Source organism: Plectropomus leopardus, chromosome 19 (assembly GCF_008729295.1).
Source record: "Plectropomus leopardus isolate mb chromosome 19, YSFRI_Pleo_2.0, whole genome shotgun sequence".
Lineage (NCBI taxonomy): Eukaryota > Metazoa > Chordata > Actinopteri > Perciformes > Serranidae > Plectropomus > Plectropomus leopardus.
The window spans coordinates 9,220,411-9,241,106 of NC_056481.1; the positions used below are offsets into that span (position 1 = coordinate 9,220,411).

At 40.5% G+C, this 20,696-nt stretch overlaps 1 protein-coding gene across 3 annotated transcripts in view; it reads right to left on the reverse strand.

Annotated features, from left to right (window-relative positions):
* dock1 (dedicator of cytokinesis 1) overlaps positions 1 to 20,696 on the reverse strand; it is a 243,383-nt gene that overhangs the window by 134,902 nt on the left and 87,785 nt on the right. For all 3 annotated transcript variants that reach the window (XM_042508036.1, XM_042508037.1, XM_042508035.1), the window contains 3 exons: positions 20,074 to 20,180; positions 11,649 to 11,776; positions 9,100 to 9,195 (listed from right to left, as the gene is read on the reverse strand). In XM_042508036.1, the coding sequence (XP_042363970.1) occupies positions 9,100 to 9,195; positions 11,649 to 11,776; positions 20,074 to 20,180 (331 nt within the window). The remainder of the gene's footprint in view (positions 1 to 9,099; positions 9,196 to 11,648; positions 11,777 to 20,073; positions 20,181 to 20,696) is intronic.

The window sequence follows — 20,696 nt, forward strand, 5'->3', positions numbered from 1 at the left end:
TGCATAACGGGACACAAGTGTGGATTCCATGGAAAATTCAAAAATGTCATGCTTACCAAAAATGGATTCAGAGTTATTTTGAACTAATTTCTTCAAACAGGGTGTGAAATTACACCAGAGCAACATATTTGGAGATCAGCAAGGTGAGAAGACAAAATTTGATTTCCCTCTCCCTATTTGCATATATTTTTCTAGCTGACGTCTGCGGGGTCCTACTCTGTGATAATGGTTCAGTGACAGTCGCATTTCTATTCACCAGTTGGGACTTTTCTTCCCAGCCTCCAGGAGAGGTTGGCAACTCAACCATGATGCTCTGAGGTCTACATCAACAGCATATCACCGTATTGCAAAGCACAATTAACACTGTTCAGGATACATTTTTCTCCAGAGTAATTAAAAAGAACTATTTTGAGTATCAACTCACACATGTAGATCATCTACTAACCAGAACAGATCGAAGACTTTCATAATATCTAAAGAAGAGACCTAAAGGACAAAGAAGTCAGAGATGTTTATTGGAATTCTGTGATCAACTTTCTATCCATCTCTAAAATGTCTCCTTGAATCAACTGACTTTGAAGTAAAGAATGAATAAATAACACTTATTTTCTTAATAACATTTGCAAAGTTAGACGTCAATGTACTTTTTTCTATATAAATATATATCTATATACATTCACTTTAAGGTTAAGGGGGATATATTTATTTGAGCTGGAGTGAAGGGGGCTGTGCATTTCAAAAACTACACTGCAGTGGAGGTCAAGTTATGATTCTTACTTCCTTTTCATACATTGAACTTAGTTCTTACTAACCTCACAGTGCATATGGTCATTGTAAACCAATACCCTAAATTACGTCTGTACATTCAGACTTCATCAGTAACACAATAGAGTATTCTGGCTCATAAAAAAAAAAGGTTTAAAGGATTACTTCACCCCCCCCCCCCAAATGATCATTTATATATCAATAGCTCACCCCTTGTTATGTTATGTTTGTTTTTCTCTCATGCCTCCATGTTGGACACACAATCCAAAAACAGAGAAGAATTCTTGATGAATACAAAAAGAAGGGGTCGGTGTTTAACTAAGGCAAAATAGGATTTATGGGTACATATAGCCCGATTTTAGATGATATTTCAAAACAATCATTAAATTCATTAAAAATCGTTACCCCATGTTTAAATTCTGAATAGTTATGTTTTTGTCATTTACACAGATTTTGTTTACTCTTTTATCTAGGCTAAGACTAGATGTCAACAAATTTTTACTTTTCAACCTTTAATAACTGAAATCAAAATATCTAAATACAGATAAGCATATAACAGACATTTATTAAATGTCCTTTCAGAGTTAAATTTCTCAGAAGGACATCAAATCATCTGTTTAAAAACTCTCACAAAACCCAATGGGGAACTGAACTGAAAGTGAAACTTGTCTATGCTCCCTTTAAAGCCAGACTCCATTGACAAAATCAGTAATTACATTACTTAACACAGAAGTTACTGGTCTACCACTGCCACCTTTTGTAGTTTTTTGTTATTGTGTGACTTTGGTGAATCAAACTAAACTTTCAAAATACAAAAGTGACACAAACTAACTAATCGGGGCTGTGGTAGACCAGCAGCTCCAGTGTACCGTGAGGTAAAATTACTGTTTTTGTCATGGGATTTTGGCTTTGAAGAGAGCACAGATAAGTTTCATTTTAAGCTCAGTATAAAATAGCAAGGTTTGCGAGAGGATGGCGAAGATAAATTTTTTTGGGAAGTGCTGTGCATACAGTTGGATAAATGAGACTTGGATCATACTGCACCAGTTATGTGAGAGTTTGCAAACTCATGTTTTGATATAGTTTGCTGATGTGGAACCAAATGACTTTGTTTCATCAAGAATTTTCTATGCTTTCCGTTTCTTCGTTCACTGAGGCTTGTGAGAAAACCATTTTTTTTCCTGAATTCAATGTAACATGGTGTGAGTAACTGACTTACAAATAGTGATATGGGCGGTGAAGCATTTCTTTAAAGATCTTTTATTGTTTCAGTCACCAAACCAAGTATGATAAACAATGTTGGTTCTTAGCACATGTGAGGGGTAACAGAAGATAGCTGTGATTGTATTGCTGCAGTATCCTGCATCAGCTACTCCATTAGCTACTGAAACAAAGCCAGAAAGACTGAATGTGCCACTTCTGATCACAACCAGGGCTTCTACAGTGCAGGGTGGCAGGCGTGTAGCCTTGCATGCATTTTAAAACCCTTCAATTTTGCAGGATATTTTCTAGCTTTTAAAGAAACAATTTTTAAAAAGAATGACTTTTTTTGTTTGTTTGTTTTTCTCACAATTTTTTTTTGTAATTACCAGCCTTTGCTCATCGCTTCCCATCTATTCGACTGTAAAGTAAAAACTCATGTAATAACTCTATACAGGGTTCAAAGACTATGTACAGCCAAAATAATATTTGCATTTACTATATATAAATATATGTTGTATAGCATCAAATAGGGCTAATACCATTTTAAAGAGTGGGAAAGCAGCCAATAACTAAAAGAAAACAGTACGCCTGCAGGAGCATGAAACCGAAGTCACTCTCAAAGCCAAAAACACTGCCCCAAAAGACAGGAAATGCACCAAAGTGGTTTCAAGGGGATAAAAAAAGGGTCTTTATCTGTCACAACAATACCTTGCAAACTACTAGACGTCACTGGTTTTACCCTCACACGCTCAAACATGCTGCTTTCTGTTGGCTACATGTGGTTCACACCTCCACTCTTGTACATGCCGAGTAGGTTTCTTTCAGTAGTTATGCTGTAGCATCAAGAGAGAACTAGATGTTTATCTGTACCTTAAAGAAGTGCAATTGATTTAATATGTGCAATACTGTGTATTTTATACTGTTTTTTTTTAAAAAAGGAAAAAATAAAGATATTTAATATGCAAAATATGAAAAATAAAAACAGACATCTACAGAGCTCTCAAAGTCTGGAGAAGACTGAGTATCATTTGCGTAGCATAGTAGGTTGTTACTTTCATCAGGGCAAAAAAAGGGTCAGCTCACCAAAATTACAATAAAAAAAAAAAAAAAACAAAAACTGAAAAATCGATATGCTGCTTTTGAGGGTGCTTTCACACATACCCTGTTTGGTTAAAACAAATTCAGGTCCACTAGCCTAGTTAGTACGGTTCATTCAGGCTGATATTTGCTTGCAAACAGATTCTGGTGTGGTTTGTTTGTGGTGTGAAAGCAAACAAACCAAGCACAGGTTTTAATGATAGACAAAATGTCATTTTAGCATCATTTTAAAAATCTAAACTACAAATAAATCAAACTGCTGATCACGAAATCTGTCTGCTATCTTATAATTGAACCGTTTAAAGTCCATCTATAGCCTTTGATGTATCTAAGTTAATGCATACATGTAACCATGGTAGCACATATGCACCTCAGCGAGGGCAGTTTCCCTGATTAAAAAGCTATCAAAACTGTCAGTATTGTAAACAACTCAGTGTACATTGTCAGTTCATTAAGTCCATTATGAAGTGTGTGACAGCAGTCCCTCAGTAATAAGCTCTAAATCTTTTGGTTCTGTTTCTATGTTAGTCATAATTCATAATGTGCAATCCAACTGCAGTCTAATAATAGCCCATTAATGACAATTATAATCACTTATTTCTGCATGAGCTCTTTGTCACACCAAACAAATATGCACATCCGGTGCATCAAAGTGCTGCTTAAATTACTGTCAGTCACCACAATTTGATTTCTCCATGTCTATAATGCAGAACTCCAATCGCCAAAAATGTCAAAACAACAAGTTACGGGTCAGTCGCTATAACCTCATGTTTACTCCTTTGGTTTGGTTTGTAAAACCGCGTTAACAGCAACTGGACAAGAACTAAAAAGCAACAATGGATTATTTTTCCCCCTGGTCCTGACCAAATAAACCAAACTATAAGTGTGAAAGCACCCTGAAACTCATAAATGTTTGTTTGTTTGTTTTTCTCAATGCTGTGCGCACTGAAAGTTAAATATCACTCACCTCAACTGTAGAAATCTCAGAGATAAATATCTCAAAACTTGGGCAAACAAAACAATTTACATAGATGAACACTGCTATGAGAAAATTAGGACATACGATATTTTGTAATTTGGGTGAGGCAACCCTGTTATTCAGGATTTCACTTAGGCTTAGTTTGAAAATTATGTATGCAAAACAATCAACTCTAATCTTATGTGATCAAAAGCAGGAGATAAGGTGAAAAATCCACCTTAAATCAGGCTTGCATCTCTTTGATGTAGAGGGGTGGCACAACACGAGAGCAGAATACAACAGAGGGATAAGCAGCAAAGGGCTTCTGGTGCAAGCAGTCAACCTGCCTTATCCAAAGCTTACACCCACAGCACAGTTCTTGCCCTCACCAGCCTTACTTTAACGCCAACTGCCTGATGTTGGCGCAGAGCAGCAATGAGGTAAAACCACGAGGTAATCCGGGGACAAAACTCTGAGTAAATGCCCCACAGTCACCCTCACATGCATGCAAAAAGCTGCAGGAACCAATGTTGCTCGAGGGCAACGCTGCCCTATCTCCTCTCACCCGTGGCAAGGCCGTCTCCACAGGGCTTCCCTCGGGTGGATGTTTACAGCACAGCACTGAGGGTACAAACGAGACACCCGGTGCAGCTTAGCATCTCGCATTCTTAGTCTCTTTAACCGCAGTCCACTGCGGTTTGAAGGTGTTAAGCACCATCACGTGAGTCTCTGTGGTTTTTACACTCCACTGTCAGTAAGCACACATCTGACATGAGTTGTCGCAGGGTCAATAAACCCAAGAGAACGCTCAGTCAAAGTTTCAGCGCAGGAGAGGAGAGGCGAGGTGCAGCGAGTGAGTGATAAGTGCACGTTTGAGGCATTATGATGCAGTGCCATATCTCACTATGCTTCTTTTCTGTAAGAGCTCTGCAGCAGTCTGGCCGGCAAGAAAGAGAGACGGAGAGAGATTCTGGGAGAAATACTTAGAAAGAAACAGATATAAAGGCAGAGATATAGAGAGTGAGTGATACAAAGAGCCAAGGATACAGGAGAGGATTCTGATCTGAATAGACGTCATTGAGGGGGCTTTGTTGCAATATATTCGGTCAGAGAGTGCATTCAGCACAGAACAAGCCCCAGCCCTTATAACTGGTCAGCTACATACTGTCAATCAATAGCACAAGTCCTTCCCCTGCAGCTTTGCACTCCATTCTTTCTGTACACTGCAGGAGAAACAGCAGAGTAACCGTGGAGTGCTGCAGCTAACCATCACCACAACCTGTTGTCAAAACTACAGCTATGAAAAGTTTAATAGGTCATTTAGATTACATTAAGGTAAAGCTAACTGTCTAGAAATGTTTCCCATATATCGTCAGGTCTGTTAGGAATACTATGATATTCAATTTGACATTTAATATGCAACGGTCAGGGTGGCTAACATGACAGAGAAAAACAAGGTTTGTTTCATTGGTTTGGTTGGAATTTTAAAAGCAAAAGAGTGTAACACATTGATTTTTCCTGCTGCAGCTTTTTACCCGTGTGCATCTGCAGGGCTCATCCAGCTGCTTAAAACCAGATGAAAATGGAATTCAAGGGCATACAGGTAGAACTTGGTAATTTCAGCAGGGACAGCCAAAAATGATTCTGCTACCACCCTAATGTAAATGTATTCACAAGGACTCATCTCAACCTGTGTGAGGTTGGACATGAATATAAAGATACAGCCTGCTGGGATGTCCGACAACGCAAATGTGTGGTGATGCTGTGTGAGTCGCTAACAGGCGTAGCACTGCGGTGACAACACACAACGAAAAAAAAAAAACGACGCCCCTGAGCCGTCGCTGTGATCATTCTCATCAACATTCTGTGTCCGCCACCTCCAGAAGAGAGGAGAGGAGAGAGAGAGAGAAAGAGAGAGTGGCGGGAGACAGAGTAGAACGTTAATGCATAAATCTAAATGTAAGAGGCTGCCACTCAGAAGAACAAGGTCGGTGGTTGGCTGCGGTGTTGTGTGAGCAGCGGCGTGCAATCTGCTTGCAGAGTAGGCAGTAGTGCCCAGCGGCTGCAACAACAGTCCTCTGATTAGAAAGCTACGACGCTTCCAGCCCTTGTTAGAAATTCACACCAACCATATTGATTATTACGTGGTGATTTGGGGAGACGCTTCAAATGCAGCCTTTGTCCTCTATTATATAATGTATAGTGTATAAGTAAAAGAGAAAAAAAGAGGCTTAGCTGTGACCTCAAACTCCCACTGGGTTAAAGGACGCCCTGCACACTCATATTATACAGGTACTTAGAAATGTCAAGTGCAGCGGCCAGCTAGTGGCTGACAAAAGGTAGGGGTCAGTAGGGACAATAAAAGCAAGCTGGACATAGGGGAGAGAAGTAAGGTAGAGGAGCAGCTGCAGCACATGTATACAGAGTAGATAATTACAATAAGGGCAGCAGGAGGTCATTAGTAAAGCAGTTTCATTAACCAGGCTGCTCTGCTTTTGCACCATTCAGCAGCCACAGCTGGAAGCAGGGAACGCCATTTCACCAGCACCATAGGTGGGGTCGCTGAAAAGGTTGTTAGTAACAGTCTTGGGCCGTACCCTTTTTTTTTTACCTTCATACCTTTCTGGAATTTCACCTGGGTAAATGGTACATGATAGTATCGGTGTGCGGCGCCAACCTGGCGAGTTCGCTATGTTCTGCAGGCAGCCTTCTCCATTTTCAGTCAACTCAATACACAACACACTCACGACATGCCAAAAAAAGGTAATATTCTTGCACCTATTTTCCTTATTTAACACAGAAATACGACCATACAGCTTTTGAATTCACATTTCTCTCCTTTACCATATCTAAGACTTTTACTTGATCTTTCCTGTTTCTGCTTCAAAATAAAAGCCCTATGACAATGTTGCTGTTGGCAGAATCCCTTCAGTTGTTGAAACAAGGCATTTTACTGAAAAACATTTGCAGGGCCATTTTGTTGACAATGCAGTAGTTTGTCAGCTTTTTCAGTGAGTTGAGTATGTGCTTTCAATTGTGAAAATACAGTAATTATAAAAGCAGCACTGCAGCAGCACCGCAACAACAAACGCTGCCAATGTGAACACACACTGCTCACACACAGTGTGGCCCAGGCATAACTTCCAAAGCACATGATGTGCACTGCATGCAAAACATCCTCATTACAGCCTCTTCAGTATGAAGTTAATAGAAAGATGAGGGTCCATGTTTTTGATGGTATTTAAAATCACACAGTCAGGATTTCTAAATACCCTGGTATATAGTAAATCTGTGATACCACCCATGTCTATAATACAAATGAAAGGAGTGGCCGCCTGGCTGCTTGATGAGTGTTGAAAGCCTTTTAGATAAAGAGCTAAGTTTTATATCTGATGATCAAAAGAACCTCACTGCAGTGAAAAATAACAGGAGGAAAAAAAACTGTAGGAGAGGAAGGTGAGCTGCAGAGGCTGCTGGTCCGAGTTCTGACAAAATATCTACCAGCGTACAATCCCTCTTCCAAATCCGACTTTTCAAACTCTGAGCGTGAGCCAGGCGGGACTGTGCAGAGTGTGTATGCTGTGGCATAACAATGAATAGTTTGGAGAGCTGGAGCAGGAGAGTTAGTGGGAGTCCTAGACCCCCTCCGGGCAGCTGGCTGGGAGAGAATGGGCAGCGGGGAGGCTTCAGCTCAACTCACAGCTTCATTAGCTTTACATTATGCAGTGCGAGGCACGCTGGTGATTTGTTACACAACAGAGGGCTCCCCATTTACGCGATTAGCTTGGTGCATTGCTGAAACATCTTTAAACAGAGGGAGAGATGGAATGAAGAAACCGCTAGAGAATCCCTGCTCTGAGAAGAATAAAGAAGTGAGGACACAGGGGACAAAGGATGAGGACGTATTATAGCACGGTGACATAACACACACGCTCACAAACACACACCGGATGATTAGTGTGATAACTCTGGCTGGCTTTTTTAAATCACTCTCTGCTGGTGTGGCTCGGTGGCTGGTAATAAAAGCAGATAAGCTTTCATTTAAACAGGTGATGCTGTTTCCTGCTGCTCGCCACACACACGATAAATAACCCGAGACAGCAGGAAAAAGGATGCAGCGCCAACCAGCAACAGCATCAATATAATGAGTCAGAATCATACGACTCCCCATTTTCCTATACAGACTTCAAGTCCAGAGAAAATGCCTCTCTCATCACTCTGCTGTATTTAAGTGAGCTGTAAAAGTATCTTTAAGTGCCCTCAGAGGAATGCCCTCAATCATAAAGCCTTGCATAAAAATTATATATGTTTATTACCCAAGTCTGACTTTCAAAGTCACATCACCAGCTACGTGCAGCTTGAACAAATACAAGCACCAACAGGATGCGATAGGATGAGTCAGAGAATACAGAAGTTGATATTCATGACTCAAAGAACACCAGAGTTGACATTCATTGGACTCTTCGGACTCATAAAAATGGATGATGGCATTGCCACAGAAATAAAGCAGACAGCAAAATATTTATACTATGACTGATAAGTGAGTTAATTGCTACTGAGCTCTAGCTGAGAGAGTGACTGGCAGAGGGATGCTAACGGCAGTGGAAGGGTACACGGTTAGTGTGATTAAATTACAGCAGCGAGCATCAGAAATGTTCTAATAAGTGAGTGATGATACAAACAAACAGGCAAAGAAACACACACACACACACACACACACACAAAAAAAAAAAAAAACACACCCACAAACACACACACACACACACACACACACACAGATCGGCACACAAACAACCGGCTGGAGAAAGATATGAGCAGATCAAAGGCGCTCTCAGATTGAGGTTGTGTGAAAGAATTCTGCCAAGGTAGACTTTACCTTTAATGATAGCTTTGGAATGGGATTGGAGTTGCAGTGGGCCTGTGGGAGTTAAGCTGGTTGCGGTACAGAGGCCTCGAAATTGGAGTGTGCATGCGCATGTGTGTGCACACCAGTTTGTATATGTGTGATGAACAGAAAAAAAGGCAGCTAGTCATAGGTACACAGAGAGCATTTGCAGAAAATTAGACAAACTTACAATGTGAGGGGAGTCGCGGCCCATGGAGATGACTGTCCTGTTAACTGTCCTCAGCAGCTTCTCCATGACGATCTGCACATGCCACTGTGTGGGACCCTGCAGAAAATACAGTTCAGTCAGACAACTCAGATTTAAGATGTTTACGTCAGCACCATAACATAATTAGAGTTTGGCGTCTACATTACATCCTCATCACTTCAAATGTTAAAACTGCTCTTCAAAAACGAACGTCTTAAGATGCTTTGAGGACCTGTGGAACCTGACAAATGTGACCGATACAGCCAAGATAATTTATACACTGCAAATCCAAGCTTTTGGTAGGGAAAACACCCATGGGGCAGTTGCACCGTTGTCATAAGTGGGCAGATTTTCCACGGACTTGCTTATTAGTGAGTCTGAGTGAGCACAGGGCTGTTTCTCACTGTCTCTACCTGTCTGTTGGGGGAATCTTCTAAGCAGACCGAGCTCTGCAGCGTCAACCTGAACTTTTAATAATTTACACAGCTCTTTCTGCAGTTGAAGAACTCGTGCACGTCGTTCTGTGCATGCGCTCACACACAAACATTCACACGATCGCGGTGGAGCGCTGGGGAGAATAAACTATTTGAGGAGGGAGTTACAGAAATTGCCTTCCAACGCAGCAAGTGTGATGCACATCTTTCGTGAAAACCCACATCATTCCCACACTTTTCTTAGAAAAAAAATCCAGCCTTTATAAACTTCCTACACAAACCAACCACATGAAATCCTGATTCTTGCAGTCTTACTATTTAATGGGGGAATATAAAATTAGATCCTTATTTCTAATAAGGTACAAGTTGTTTGATAACTTAGAAACTCAAGTTTCCTGGTCTTTGTGTGCTTGGAAGTCTATGAAGGTTTGCAGTGAAGGGAAGGTATGAAAGAGAGGGCAAGGCAGGGAGAGGAAGCAGCACAATGAGAGACAGGAGTGTGAAAGGCAGAGAAAGTGGGAGGTAATCCCTCACAGGGTGGAGTGTAGGAGGCCGGGCTGTGGTGATCAATGGCAAGGAGTCTGAGAGGGCCTGAGGGAGGACATCATGAGTCCAAGCATAGAAGAGGATGAAACACACCCGGGAAGCAGCTGAGTGTTTGGGCGCATGTGTGTGATCATTTATTATGGAAAAATATTAGATGTTGAAATATGCTGCTTTTCTCCGTTTTATGCCTTTGTAAATTGAATGTTTTTGGAGGCTGTTGCTCAGACAAAACAAGTAATTTGAAAAAGTGACCTTGGGCTCTGAGAACTCTAATCAGAATTATTTAACTACTTTCTGCAACTTTATAAACTAAAGAGCTAATTCAGGGTGTCTCCGTGTTTCAGACACTTAATTATTAGACTTTTCAGACCTTTTGAAAATTATTTTTAACCAAATTTAAGATATATTTTTGGACCAATTGTCTTTCCCTCATTCAAGATTTGTGGGTAAGTATGAATGTATATATATATCAGTGGTCCTGTTCAGAGGTAGGTTTTACACTGAAATATGCTTGCTAGAGTGAGTTGAGTTAATCTACATTTTGCAATCAGGGCTGTTTAAATATAAAGTAAACAGACAGCATTAGATCCAGTGATATGTTTGAAGACTTTCAACATAATAAACATGAACTTTCACACAAAAGAGCTTGACTCATTTTGACAAAAAAGGAACTGAAAGATGGATAAATTAAATTAGATAAAGTGTTTTGGCAATGAAGGCCTTACAAATTCAGATGTAACACTATTTAATGATTTTTAAGGTCTGTGTATAAATCACAGAGCCTTCACCTTCTGCTAAACAGCATCGCCCTGAATAAAAGTACGTAGTTAAAACACCAAAGAGCTCAAAGAACAACAGCCAAGGATCAGGGAGAGGAAAACACTGAATTTGTCGAAAAAGAAGCCTATTAAACAAAAAATGTATGTTAATATAACCCAATACAGAGAGAGAGGATTGCATAGAAAGCTCCTAAAAATATTAGGAAAACTCATCTCTGATGTAATATTCAGAGAAAATAATCTGCTCAAGATCCATCCAAATCACTCATTTTACACAAACATCCTGCACTATTAGGGTTAAATGTACATTTTATCAGTTGTTGTCCATAAATTATGTCACTTATTCGATGGTCAGCTGTTTATTCAATGGAAAAAAGGGGGTCCCTTAAAGGAAACGGTTGGGAACTATGATGTAGACGGCGTTGCTATAAGGTATTCTAGCTCTGCTTTACCATGGAGCACATCACCATATTCTTGGAGCACATTCATTTGTGTTGAAGATGGCCTCTAGCCACACTGAGCAATGAATTACTGAGCACAGCCAACTCTACAGGTTAGTAAATTAACGGTGCTGTAAAATGTGCTCCTTTCAGGGCAAGCAGGGCAATAAAATAAATTAAGAACAGCACACTGATTAGTAGCTATTCAGTAAAATAATCACAGTGGAAGCGTGCTCTTTCTTTATGGAGGGACTCCCGGATCCCCTTGTTATGCTGCTATTTATCCCAGAGGGAAACAAAAGTACAGAAAGCTGAAGAGTCGTGTTTCTCACCACATCCTTCCTGTAGAGCACCTCCAGTATGTCACTTAGCAGCTGGCAGCAAGCCTTCGGCTCCTCACGCTTCTCCAGGTGGAACTTCAGCTGGTCTGTCATCAGCGGCAGGAGGATCTCACGGCAGTCTGCAGGGACACGGGCAAATACACACATTCAGAACCGCTCAAAACACACGGAGCAGATGATGGATCGCACACACGGCATATGTCGTCGACACACTGTCGATGAAGACGCACGCAGCCTGCTGATGGCTTCCTTACAGCTCGTAGGATTAAATTAAAGCAATATACAGAATGCATTTATTAACTGAACAGAATGTGGCAAAATCTCCCCAAATGATTTAGAATAGTTACAATGGAACAGCATGAATTTTGGAACAAAAGCCAGTTAGAGCAATTAACATTTTCAGAGCACAGCCAATGATAAACAATTACCAGACCACCTAGTGACTCCGCATGTAAGTTGATCATATCTTAACATTCGGTTGAAAAAAAATCTAGCTAAATTGATTCCTGTCCAATATTGCCCATTGTTGTGGTGCTCTTAAAATGTATAATTATTGTTTTTCATGAATCAATGCCCCTACAGCCCCAATCGGTAACAGCAGTAGTTGTACTGCTGTTAATGTCAAACCTTGTCATTTTGAAAAAGAAAAGTATGAACATGTTGAATAAAACTTTAATTTTCTATAGATGATAGAAAATTACATACTTTATGTCCCCTTTAAACTATGGCCAACATAATGATCACTATTATTTTGACAAATATTGGGACCACGATTACAATCACATTCATTGATTGGTTTTAGAGATAAAATCATTTCACAAGCACTGCTCTCGCTGTCACACTGTGTTACATTCCTGAATAGGCCAGGACCAACTGTTCAGTGGCCAATAATAGGATATTCATCACTATATAGGATTCAGAAAATTAAATTATTAGGGCTGCCCCCTGAAAGTTGAAGATTTGAATCATCAGTCCGAGACCTGCAGTCAACTGAGATAAATCATCCATATTTTCTCTCTACATCTTAGCCTTTCTTATCCTCAGGTGTAAATAAACTACAAATTATAAACCTCTTTTTAAAAATACAAAAATGTTATCTTATCGTTATCAGCCACGAGAAGCTGTATTGCATCCCTAGAAGTTGTACTGCTTTGCGGGCGGGCATGTTTCATGCACTCTTGCGCTTTTGTTTTTGCTTAACATCACTTGCCCTAAATCCGAACTCAAACAAGAGATGATGACCCATTTCAGGGGGCAGGCTCTTTACTCTCTGCTCCAGATATGTGATTTTCTTTTGTCCGTCTGCTCTTTTGTATGTAACTCTTCTACTCTGGACTGCAGACGCAACATTCAGAGAGGTTTTTTCCACAGCAGGTGCACGACCAGCAACACAAGAGCCCCCCAAAACTGAAACCAAGACTTGATACCTGACAGTGTTTGATTTGATGTGCAGTTTTCTATGACTGGAGAACACATTTTAAATGTTAATATATCAAAGTTGGTCATTTTCATTCGATTGTGGGAAGCTAAAATCGGGAATGAAATTAATATTTGATTAATTGTGCAACCTAACTTCTTAAGTAGCAAGTCAGAGCAGCACAAGACAACAACTTTCTTCCTAACTACGTTACAGTGAAAGTTACAATTAATGCAACCACACAGAAAGAGTTCAACTGCTGTAGACGGTAACATCAAAAAGTGAATTTCCATATGCAGAGGGTAGAGAACTTGGCTGGCAATCGGACATGGAGGACAGCAGAGATAAGCCAGAGAGTATTCTCATGGAAGGTAAACCTAAGGCAGTCGGCTTCAAAATTATCATATTTTATATTAAACTTTCTGATTCCAATCTTGGGGTATTTGTGAATGCGTGTGGGGGTCGTATTTAAAGCCTGGGGACAAATACTGGAGTTAGGTTGGTCCAATAAAATGATGGAGGGGTATTGGTGAGGGGGTTAAGTGAATATCTTTTGGATTTGTGAGGGGAATATAAATTGATAACCCCTATGCAAGAAAGGAAAAGAAAAGACGTTAAAAATAAAAAACACCTTTCAAAGGCCCAATGCAGTGAGCTGACAGAGACAAGTATTGATATTAATGTCGTATTAAAAGAAAAGAACGAGAACAAAAGCGCAGTGAGTGAAATCATCACTGATACAGTGGCAGCCTGCAGGGACAACTACTCTTCAAATAACAATCTTTGTAATGAAAGGGTGGAGAAGCTGACGCACCAAAGGGCCACCCAGCAATAGATTTCAATTCACAATCAATACAATCTCTCTGCTTCACGGAGAACGTTACAGCTTTAATAAGCCAATCAGCTGGGACAAAATAAAACTTCATTACTCATGAAAACACACCACGCACACCACGCACGCGTACACACAGAGAAAGCTTTGCCAACTGTCAATACTGCTCAGGGCCAATTGATAAACAGCAGGATGTAACCCATAATGAATAGCATGAACCACAATGACCTCTTCATAAACAATTCCCAGAGGAATTAAACATGACTCATTTCAGTGTTTCCTAAAGGAGCTACATGTTTTTTGACTGAGGTGAATGTCTTCATGTCTTCAGAAGCCGTTTGCATTTCACTGTCAGTATTACTGGAATTAACAATACGCCATAAACCCACATGGAGACCATGATGAGGCTCTGTAATAAAAGGGTAATGAATGCATTGTGTAGTAATTAGCAATTTAACAAATAAAGACTCCTGGAGAATTTAAAATTTAATTTTTAATGACTCAGACATTGATTAGTGCATCAATTACACAATGGTTCTCTCCTAGCAATCTAGGAAATCTCACAAAGCTGCTGGACTTCTTTTGAATGGCTTTTAATAACAGTAATTCAAAAATAATTACCAGGAAGTACTTGAATAGAGTATATGAACTAAATATGGGGTTCGAATCATAAATCATTTCTCCAATCATATTAAAAATGGAGTTATACACAAAGTTGCTTCAAAACTGTTCATGTAAAAATAAGAAAATCAAAAAGCATCAAGATGAAGCCGGCGACATTTGCAAGGAATTAAAAAACAACACTAAAACCATATATTTATGTTGTTAGTTTAGGTCAATGCTCAAGCTTGGCATAGGTCAATGATGTGTTCAAGCTGAGTAAAAATTTAATATTGGGCGAGGATAAATTAAAATGTTATCATGATGATCGTGCTGTCAGTATGATCTTGTAAAATTTAGTTTAGATGTTAGCGAGAAAATTTAACAAAAACAATTGTCTCAAGGAGAAATTGACGAAAGCTCACAGAATCAGCAAAGTTAGAAAGATTTCTCTGAGTTTATCCAGTAGTTGTCAAGATTTTTTACTTTGCTCCAAAGTATTGGACCTGTCGACTCTGCCACCCCTAGAGCCCAGTTAACAATAACCCAGCCCTCCTCAGAGGCTCTACCCAAACATGCATCGACAGAGTTTAGAGCGTGGACAAATGCTCTGTCTAAACATCTGAAAAAGCTCCACAAATCATTAGTGAACAGCCTCAGATGTCTGAAGGCAGTGTTGTGAACAGTCTGCCACATTACAGCCATTACTCACATATAACGTCCATTGGAAATCTTAAAAAAGGAATATTATGGATGTAAAGAGTTTGCCCTGTCGCGTGTTGGCTCGCCCTGACACAAAGTGACAACCATGTCTGCCGTTTTTATTTTTGGTGTGTGGTACAGCACCAAGCTATCTGCCTGATAACCGCTAAAAGCCAAGCTGTGTGCTTTGTAATCTTCAAGGATTTGAACACAAAAGCAAATCTCGTATCTGAGGGCGTCTAACATTGTGTGGAGTGTTTAATACCTTGTTTTCACAGGGCCCTCATTCCCTTTGTGCCTCCTCCTCTAAAAATACACACAGGTAATAACACACACTGCACATAAATGGACATAGACACGTGAGCTTACATATACACGCACACTCACTGTGCATGTATATGTACAACACACACTAGTAGCAGGGCGGGGAGTGGGACAAGCAGAGTGGAACTATCAAGCTAGTCCATGTGCGCTCTCCTCAAACTTCCAGCGCAAACAGATTTTAGACGCTACAGTGATTTTCCCCTTTAACACAGACCAGGAGAGCAGCTGACATATTTGTTCTCTTCCAATGAGCCCATTTGCAAGTGATTTATGCGCCCATCCCCGCTCTCTCCTTTTATATCATAAACAGTTAAGGTGACACAAAGTTATGGCTCAGAAATGAATAAAAAGACACAAAAAACTTCCCTCTTTTCTGACTTCATTAAGTTTCCATCTGCAGCAGGGAATTGCAGATGCATACCAATCACATCCAGCGCAGCATTTCAATTTCAAACATATAGATGAAACCCAGGGATAAAGGGATGTCATCTTATTGTCTAAAGTCGACATTTTGAGCAGAAATAAGCCCATCGGGGACCGGAAAATACTAATTTAAGACGTGCTTTTACACAAAAACAACTAATATGTTAATCATTGTGCAGCCTTCAGGAAAGAAAACACTACGAACAGTGAACACATTCAGTGTTTAATATGGAGCGTGTGGTGCTAAGAAACTCCCAGTAAAGGTATGAGCACCCAGGTTGGTGCCTTTCATTTGGCTCCACACATTCCAGTACATTTCACTCTGGGATTGGCTGCCAAGGGAACCTTTCAGGGACCACCTGGGGATCAGGATGCATCTAACGATGAGTCCCAAGAGCATGTGCACTCACTACAGCTGATTAGACTACCTTAAAAAGCTGCCTGGCTGAGTCATTTCCTCATCGCAGTGATCATTATCTGTAGTAAAACATCTCCAAAGTAGAGCTCAGCTTGATTGCGATGTCGAAAGGATGATTTCACTTGGCAGTTAGGCCTTCTCCATCACTGGTTTGCACAGTTTAAAAACACGCATGCACCTAATCGGCTACTGGAAGCACCAGTGTGTGGAGCTGTTGTGAGAACTGAGCAGCAGGTAGCCTATATCTACATCACAACAACGAGTCCTCCAGCTGATCAGCAGGCCATTCGCAAGCATCAGGGAGGCTTGCCTGTGCACAATTACACCAACAGATCAATAGTAATGACCAGAGCACCACACACTGAGCATTCCCCTTCGATAGTTTCTCACGAAACTCACCAAACTACCAATTAGGCAACTCTATGTGGCTAAAATATAACAGGACTGGATCATTAGAGAAGTATTTCACTGCTGGAAAGATGTTTTTTGGGTGCCTGTGCAGTAGAAAGACGCAAATACTTTTAAAATCAGTGCAAGATGAAATGAGAAAACTGAGAATATGGGATGTGGCATTCACTATTGCTTAAGAAAGGGGTTCCTACACATTTTCATGGACAAGATTTCCAGGTTTTCCGTGACTATGGGAACCCTGTTAAGAGGTAGAAAACCTACAACTAAAAGCACTGTGCCACACTGGACCAATAAATGTTCCTGCTGATGATGTGAGTTCCCCTTTGGAAGACAAAAAAGCAGCCGGCTGGTAACAAACCATCTCATATTACAGTTAAATAATGCACGAAAATATGTTTCTGAAAGCACTGTAGGCGAGAAATAGGCAACACAGTTACAGAATCTTTGATCAGCACTACTTAGTTTTACCGTTTGATCCGTTTTTATTCTTCCACCATTTCCACAATACAAGAAACAGTCTGGCGCCCACTTCATGGTCACAAACTCTCGTATTACAGCCAAACAGTGTCCTAAAATGTGTTTCTGACTGAAGACATTTTAGGCAACAAAAAGGTAATACAGTAATGGAATTTTGGTTTACATTCAGCACTACTTGTTTTAACTGTTTGGTGAGATTTTGGTCTGAGTTTGAGAGAGAAAAGGAGGATGGCTAACTGTTGATCTGCTTCTACACTTGTTGTGTCCATGGTGACTGTGGGCATCCAAAATAAGGAAGTACAATACATAGAGCAACAGCACAAGAGCCAGCAATCATCTGGCTGAGTTTTGCAAGCAAATGAATGGGAAGATCGAGGCGCTGGTGAAATGGAGGGAAGTATACCATAGTTCATTTACACAGGCTACTCACATTGTTATGATAAAAAGCTGCTTGAAAAACAGCAAAGTGTCCCTTTAAGTTTAAGGCTGAGACGTATACACTATGTTCAATATCAGGCTGGATTTTTCATTAATACAAATGTGCCTTCACACCTTGTCCAAACTTAAATTTCATAATGTCTTTTCTTTACATTTAAGCTGAACTGAACATGCTACTGATGACAGAGGCGGAGAGCAGCCGTGCAAGTGGATAATCGTTGTCCACTTGTTTTACGTTAGCCTAGCGCTCTGAGGCATGTCCTGCCAGCCGCATTAAATCACTGTTGCTATTTCATTGGGTTAGGGAACTCTGCATTTAATTTACCACCACAGGACAGTATGTGTGTGTGTGTTAGTGCATTTGTCTCTAAATTAGGACCTAACCTAACATGGCCCCAGAGGGCTGCTGCCTCTAGCAAAAATGTTTGGCCCCTCAACCGTCATTGGGACAAGGCCCTATTTGTAGGATGCCGCAGGCTAGCCTGGCTGCGGGGAGTAGAGGCTGGACTAGTCATCAACATCCCTGCAGTTCATATTTGTATGTTGGCTACTACAACAATGCCCAAAATACACAATAGTGTAGTGCTCATGTGTACTGCGAAAGTGTGAATTTGTATGATATTAAGCAGAGTTTCCCCCAAAAGCTTTCAGTATAGTACCTTTAGAACCAAAAGTAATACTTGCAAACAGGTACCTAGATCTGTTTAGCGTTTCCACCACAGACAGTACTCTTGCATGTGGTCAGGGTTGTTGTCACTGGCTGCTCCGTCCAGCAGCACTCACTGTGTTTCCTTGTTGAGCCATGATAAAGTCTGCACCCCATTTATTGTCCACAGAACAGGGCTGCACTGTGACATTTTCAGAATAAAAAAGAGCAGGCTGGAGTAAAAGTATCTCTCTCTCTCTATGGGATATGTATAAATAGCTGGTTTGTGTATTGACTCCTTGTCAAGCAAGACCAAGTCCCTGGTAGGTGCGCCAGGCTCTGATGCAAATTTTATATAGTGGCCAAAAGTGGAATTACACTGTCAGGGCCGGTCATGTGATGCCCACGGGCCCAGAATGACTTTTCCCCATTGACTTACATCTTGAAAGAGACATCTGTAAATCAGTAAATAATGTTTTGTGAGCATCAAAACCCACAAAACGACTCATTTTACTATCTAGATTAAGCCATCCAGTTTGATAACTTGTGGTAAATCTAAAAGAGTCGCAAGATTATTTTTTCCAGGAAAAAAAGCTCTTTTTGCTTCATGTGCCAATGAGCAGCTCTCATAGGAATGAACGAGGCCCCACCTCTATGGTTAAATCCAGACTTTCTTTAATACATCCATGGGCAAGAGCAGGGGTTTAGTGCTGGTGAAACATACCTGGACGACGACGCTCTGCCAAGTTTTTTTTCTCCAAGTGAGGATTAGAATATAGTTCACACAATCTGATTGTTATTAATATACTTTTTTTTTTAAAGCTTAAAGATCCACTCATTACTTGAAATGTATGTCACCCAAGAAAATCAATAAAAACAGATGAAGTGGTTTAAGTTGTCCTATCGAAATTTAAGGTGTGTTGATGAATTAACATTGTCAACTCAGGTATTCAGTAACATAAAAAGTGAAAGTTCCACTTTAAAAAATGCCAGCAGTCAGCGCAGTAAGTTTAAGTATTTTCTTGTCAGTCTCTGGCTGCTGCTGCTAAAGGCTGCAAAACATCCTCTCATTTTAGTTATAGTTTACTAATGTATGAAAAATTTGTCATGGTATGAGCAGTGGTTAAACCAGCCAGAGCTCAGCCCTGAGCACAGAGTGTTGATTCTCTACTGACCAATGAAAGGGCTGCATTGTTTATAGCTCCACCTTTCAGTACCTGATCTGTGTGCTAGGTACCCCAAACGGAGGGGTGACAAAAATGTGGATGGTTCCAAAGGTGCTAAAGGTAGGAGGGCAAAGAAAGTGAAAGGACGCCTGATAAATACAAAAAAAGGATTAAACAGTAAAATACAGAGGGAATGACTGGCTAAGACTTGAAGACAGGGCAGATGGGAATACTGATATTCTAATACAGACAAGCTCTGGTGATTTTAGCAGTGGGATTGCTTAACTATCTTAAATAACAATAGGGATTTCCACTACGCCTCGCCAATGACCTTTAGTGTGGGCTAAAAACAGAGCTGGCAAGAGGAGGCAGGTGGTGTGTGTGATTGCTTATATTACTGCACCATGAGTGAAGGTGCATGCACTGAATAACTGTGAGTACAGTTTGTGTGTGTGTGTGTGTGTGTGTGTGTGTGTGTGTGTGTGTGTGTGTGTGTGTGTGTGTGTGTGTGTGTGTGTGTGTGTGTGTGTGTGTGTGTGTGTGAGTGAGAGTGTGTTCTTACCGTGATGAGCAAAGAGATCACTGTGGACAATGTCAATCAGACAGTCTAGCTTCTGTTTCACCAGGCGACCCAGAGGAACCTTCAGGATGAACTCGGTGAACAGCTTGCTACGGAGACAGAAGGAGGACAATAAAGACAAAAGGTCAGACTGATCAGGCATCTTGGGCTGCTTGACTGCTTCCCATCACGAGCAATCATCCAAAACGCAATTAAAGGCCCCAAACACCCACACAGGTACTTTTCAGATATTCTGGCAAGGGCTGGAGGAAATGACAATATGAGACAACAGAGATTTGTCAATGGACCCAGAGGAACTAGCGTGGGATAAACTACGAGAAAAGCTTGCCACCAGAGATATCTATCAGTGTATTAGAGGATAGAGGTCAATGTGGCAAATCAATAACAAGGACCGTGATTGTTTCACAGAAGTTTTACGTGATGATTTTTCTTAATTTCTCAGGTATTTCCTCACATATTTATTCATCTGTTTGTTTGTTTTTTTATTATAAAAGATCTTGACTAAATGACTAATTGACTGAATTGACTAAATCCAGAGAATGTGCTATATCACAAAATATATTGCTATTGCTATAGTAATGAAATATTAGATATAACTTGAGCTA